General features: G+C 38.3%; 1 protein-coding gene across 1 annotated transcript; it reads left to right on the forward strand.

The window, feature by feature from the left end:
- The first annotated feature begins 2172 nt into the window (after positions 1-2172).
- LOC125166257 (olfactory receptor 2W1-like) lies at positions 2173-3117 on the forward strand. The gene has a single exon (XM_047860100.1). The coding sequence runs from the start codon at positions 2173-2175 to the stop codon at positions 3115-3117; it is 945 nt and encodes a 314-aa protein (XP_047716056.1).
- Positions 3118-5570: the final 2453 nt, after the last annotated feature.

Raw genomic sequence — 5570 nt, forward strand, 5'->3', positions numbered from 1 at the left:
AATAATAATTTGTGAGTAGGTGAATACAATGTTAAAATTTTAGAATTAAATATGAACCAAGCACAGTTGCTAGTTTTTTCACAAATACTAGTCCTCATAACCTCCCTTTGTTGAATATCATTACTTTCGCTGAATATATAGAGAAGCTGGTGTACAAACACATTACATAACTGGGGCGCCTGGGTGGCTCAGTCAGTTAAGCGTCTGACTTCAGTTCAGGTCATGATCTCACAGTCTGTGAGTTCGAGACCTGTGTGGGATTCTGTGCTGACAGCACAGGCCTGAAGCCTGCTTCAGATTCTGTGTCTCCCTCTCTCTCTGCCCCTCCCCTGCTCATTCTCTGTCTCTCTCTGTCTCAAAAATAAATTAAAAAAAAAAAAAACACGTTACCTAACTGTCCAAGGACTCATTACTTCCAAGTACTAAAGCTGGGATTTGACTGACACTAAGCTCTGAGTCTACATTCTGTGCAGTTAAGCCTTATGCTCAACTTAGGTGATATCCTACCATATACAAATGTCACATTCATTATTTAAATTAAATTTCCATTTCCTAGTGAGAAAAAATATATTCCTATTTCTTACCACTTGGTAATAACAGCTCCTTCATCATGATTATAACACTTTTAGGTTCTAACTAAAATGCTTGTAACAATGATATACTGTATATAACTTGCTTATTTTGTTTTAATATCTGCAAATAAAGATTATTTTTCCTTGGTTCCAAACACACTATGAATATAAAAACATTAGTTCTGAAGTTCACAGTCAGAAATTATCTACAGAAAAAACTATAAACCAAAAATTAAAAATTAAAATAAATTAGTGGGCTAATTCAGTCATTGAACATTCCAGCTATTTAATGATATGATAAAGTCTTCAAGAGTGAAATGTATGTATACTTTATCCCTTTTCTATATTCTTTCAGAATTGAAATGAATTTTTATCTATAGAGTTCTGAAGCAACCAGAGGATCAACTCATAATATTGGTAAATTCCATGGGAAAAAACAACTTGCTGATTATTTAATGAACTGCTTTTTGTTCAAGTTACCTATCTGCCAATCCTGCTGAATGGCCCGGTGAGTAGGAGCTAACACAGGTTGTTGATGTGTGTGTGTAGTAACCAAATGATTCTGGAATTAGTTCAATTTTTAACTCTGCAACAAATCAGTAAGTCTATTTAAGAGGTATAATAGCAGTAATGAAAGATATTCTAAGAAATACAAGGCCACTGTACATGTGAATAATGGTTAAAAAGAAGGATTTTTTTTCTTGGCAACAAAAACACATTCACAAAAAAAGAAAAAAGGACTAAATAGTGAAAAAGTCCAAAATTGATACAGGAACAGCAGTGTCTGAAATGTTGAAGAGGAGGGAAATATTAGGAGGAGATTGATGGTGAGGGTGAAGATAATGCCTGGAATGCAGACATATGCAAGTGATTATGGAAAGGGACTCTACTACCAAATGGTGGAGTTTGTCACAATAAAATTGCTCATTTAATGTTTTACCTCAAACTCCTCTCCTTTGATAAGGGAAAAATTTGTCATGATCAAGTAATGTTTACATCATGATTTAAAGAAGGAACAACTCAAACTATGTTCCACTCCTAAATTATATCATTAAATTTATGGATTTATTGCTTACCCAGAAAACATGGAAACATAGGCATAATGGCATATTAAGCCTTTTCAATGATTTGCAATTCGGTGTGAATGGGTTTACCATATTATTTTTATATTTTTTTTATTTTTAATGTTCATTTATTTCTGAGAAAGAGAGAGACAGAGAGATAGCACAGGAGTGGGAGAAGGGCAGAAAGAGGGAGACACAGAATCTGAATCAGGCTCCAAGCTCTGACTTGGCATCACAGAGTCTGATGCAGGGCTTGAATTCTCAAGCAGTGAGATCATGACCTGAAGTCAGACACCTAACCAAGTGAGCCACCCAGGCACCCCTACCATATTATTTTCAGAACCACTCTGGTTATGATTACAGAGAGAGTCTTTGAGCACTGACACAGAGGTGTTAAAAGAAGTGTTCTTCATGGGAGAAAGCACACAACAAGTGAATTTGGATACTCACGGCAAATTTGAGAGTTTAATTTCTACCTAAGGCAGACACTATTTTTTATTACCATGGTATTGTCTCCTAGACTTTCATAAAGAGCCATGGACACAAACAATGGAAGTTCAATAACAGATTTCATCCTGCTGGGGTTTTCTGATTGGCCCCAATTAGAACACATCATCTCTGGGATTGTCTTCATCTTCTATATTGTGACTCTGGTAGGAAACACAACCATCATTCTTGTGTCTAACCTAGACAGCCAGCTCCATACTCCCATGTATTTCTTCCTATCCAATTTGTCTTTTCTGGATCTCTGTTATGCAACTAGCATCATCCCACAGATGTTGGTTAATCTATGGGGTCCAACAAAGTCTATTACCTATGGAGGATGTGTGCTCCAATTCTTCTTTGCCCTTGACTTTGGAGCCACAGAATGTCTTCTCTTGGCTGTGATGGCCTATGACCGCTATGCTGCTGTTTGTCAACCTCTTTACTACACAATAATAATGCACCCTCAGCTTTGCCAGAAGATGGTGCTCACCGCCTGGTTAGGTGGTCTTGGTAGTGCCTTCATTCTTTGCTCCTTGACTTTGAAGTTGCCAAGATGTGGGCACCGGGAGGTTGATAATTTTTTCTGTGAGATGCCAGCATTGCTCAAGATGGCTTGTGTCTACTCAAAAGTAATGGAGGTCATCGTCTTTGCTCTTGGAGTGATATTACTTCTAGTACCTCTATCACTAATTCTCATCTCCTATACAGTTATCACTCAAGCTGTCATGAGGATCAAGTCAGTGGCAAGGTGGCGTAAGGTTCTTAATACATGTGGTTCCCACCTCACAGTAGTAACTCTTTTTTATGGAACAATCATTTATATGTACATGAAGCCACAGAACAGCACGTCCCAAGACGAGGGGAAATTCCTTACTTTCTTTTACACAATCGTCACACCCACCCTTAACCCTCTGATCTATACTTTAAGAAACAAAGATGTAAAATGTGCAGTAAAGAGAATACTGTGGGTAGAAAAATGGTCATCAAATTCATGAGTTACATGGAAGAGAGATAAAGAAATAATATTGACTTTTACCAACAGAAGATGAATTTATGCATTTATGCAAAGAGCATTTACTGGGTGTTTACCTTGTACCAAGGTACATACCTTGTACCAAGGTACATACCTTGTAAATAAGTAGAAAGTGAGAGATACAGACATTTAAAGAAAATTCAATTTATATACTTGAAAAACCTTCAAGACTAATCTGTAACTACAGATAAATAAGAATATAATTATGAAAAGTGTTTAAGTACAGTAGTAAACATATGTACAAAATATTAAGAAAATATTTCACATGGAAATTTATTTTAATGTAGGATTACACTGGCCACTGATTTTTTTTCTCCCCAGACTTGCCACTTTTATGGGAAATAACATTCACTTTCATCCACCTGACACTGCCAGTGGGGTCTTTGTGGTGTAGACCAACTGCCCACCAATACCTGTTCCACCTTCTTAAGTTCTAATTGGTCACAGGGCCGCCATCCTAAATATCACATTTTGGAGCCTGCCCTCCACCAACACAATGTTGGGAAAGCAAAGTGTGCAACCCCTGGGTTATCTTCTCAAATATGAAGCCATTTACTCTCATCCTTCCTCCTGCTCCTGCAGGCTGGACTGTGAATGTGGAGGGTTTCTATTTTTGCCAAAAACCCTAAGAGAGAATGGAACAATAATATGGAAACAGAACCATCCCATCAGTAGAGAAATGCTTCCAGACTATTACAAGAGAAAAATCTTCTAATTATCTTATATTAATGAAGTCACTTTATTTTGGGGTTTCTCTGTTAGAGAAACTTAACTTTTACCCTTCATGGCCTGATAAGGAGTTGTGGATTTTTCTTATAAGGTAGTGTTGGTCCTTGGACCAACATCAACAACATCACTTAGCAATTTATCAGAAAACACATGCTTAGGCCCACCTCAGACCTACTGAACAAAACACAGGATGGCCCCAGCAACTGATGTTTTTTAACAAACATGAGAGGTGATCAGGCTAAAGTTTGAGAACCACTATTACAGAGAATAGAGAGACATCGAGTCTCTAAACCAAAAATTAATGTTTTAGAGGTTTTAATTAATTTCCTACCTATAGATGGGTCAAAGGAGGGGGTAATGTTTTCTCAATGTTCTTAGATAAAAGAAATGGAGGACATGAAATTTTTGCCTAAATGAAATCTTTACAAAGTGTTATTCTTTATTTCATACTATCTTCTTGCTCTTTGGTTTTATAATGTTCCTTCTTTTATTGAATCATTGTGACAGTAGATAGGAATTTTTTCAAAGGGGCTTGATGCTCTTATTTCAAAAAACAAAAATTTAGCATTCATGTTTTTCCCACATTTTTTAAACTTTATTTTATTGGCAAATATATTCAAGCTCTGAGGATATATATGTTGAAGAAAAAAAATATTTCCCTTCTCTGTAAGTTGACCATTTCAGAGATAGGAAATCCTCTACATGTGAGAGTCCTCACATTTACTATGCCCTTGTTTTGTGATTTCAAGGTCAAGTAAGCCACTCCATCTACCTGGAGTATTTGGGTGGGGCTAGATGCATTGTAAGGGTTAGTGATGTTTTCTCTCCCATCCTTAAAACTTCTGGTTCCCAGGTTTCCACGGTGAAAACTCTACACCTTTATTTTAAAATTTTGATTACCTTTTAGGGTGTAACTTTAAAATTGCCAGGTGTGTAAGTCTTGCAACCCATGGAGCTTAAACCCTGTAGTTGTAAAAGTCAACAGGTTGGGTTCAGGGAGACTCCAAAGGCAGTGGGGCTACTCTTGGAGAGAAGGCAGGGAAAACAGCCTGAGGACATACATCTTGGAAACAGAGACTTGCAGAGAGTCTGGGGCACACTGTGGGGAGATTATTTGCTCCTTTTGGAGCATGCCCAAGAGAGGCAGCATTCACGGAGAGACACCTCAAAGAACAAGGAAACTGACAAGAACCATTTCCTCCCCATGTCCCTCAGTATGAGCACAGGGCCATCTGTGGGATTGTGGGATTGTGCCTTCAGTCCCTACCTAACTTGCTTACAGAAATCCCAACAAACCCCCATGCTCTGGTGGAAATGTCCTTCCCAGACATATTTGCCTCACTCCTAGCATGGCAAACACCCTCCCCCAGAAGACTGGCCCAAACCCCTGTCGACACCATGTCTCCCATCATGAGAGTTTTACAGGGCATCAGTTCCAGCAACAGTGGCAACAGGCTTCATTTCACAAGCAGATCAGAGGGTGGACAAAGCACACTTTAAAGACTCCCTGAAGTGCCTGGCCCTGAGGAACAAGGGACACAACACTGCAGGACACTACAGGACCTCATCTTCCTAAGTCCATTCCTTCAAGAACAGCACTCATAGCTGACTTTCCTAACACAGAAAAGCAAGCCCAGAGACTTAACAAAATGAGAATACAGAGGAATTTGTTCTAAATGAAAGGAC

This window comes from Prionailurus viverrinus, chromosome B2 (genome assembly GCF_022837055.1).
Source record: "Prionailurus viverrinus isolate Anna chromosome B2, UM_Priviv_1.0, whole genome shotgun sequence".
NCBI classification, from domain to species: Eukaryota; Metazoa; Chordata; class Mammalia; order Carnivora; family Felidae; genus Prionailurus; species Prionailurus viverrinus.

What these genes read in the sequence shown, in the direction of transcription:
- LOC125166257 (XM_047860100.1), top strand. Translation starts at nt 2,173, where the DNA reads ATGGACACAAACAATGGAAGTTCAATAACAGATTTCATCCTGCTGGGG.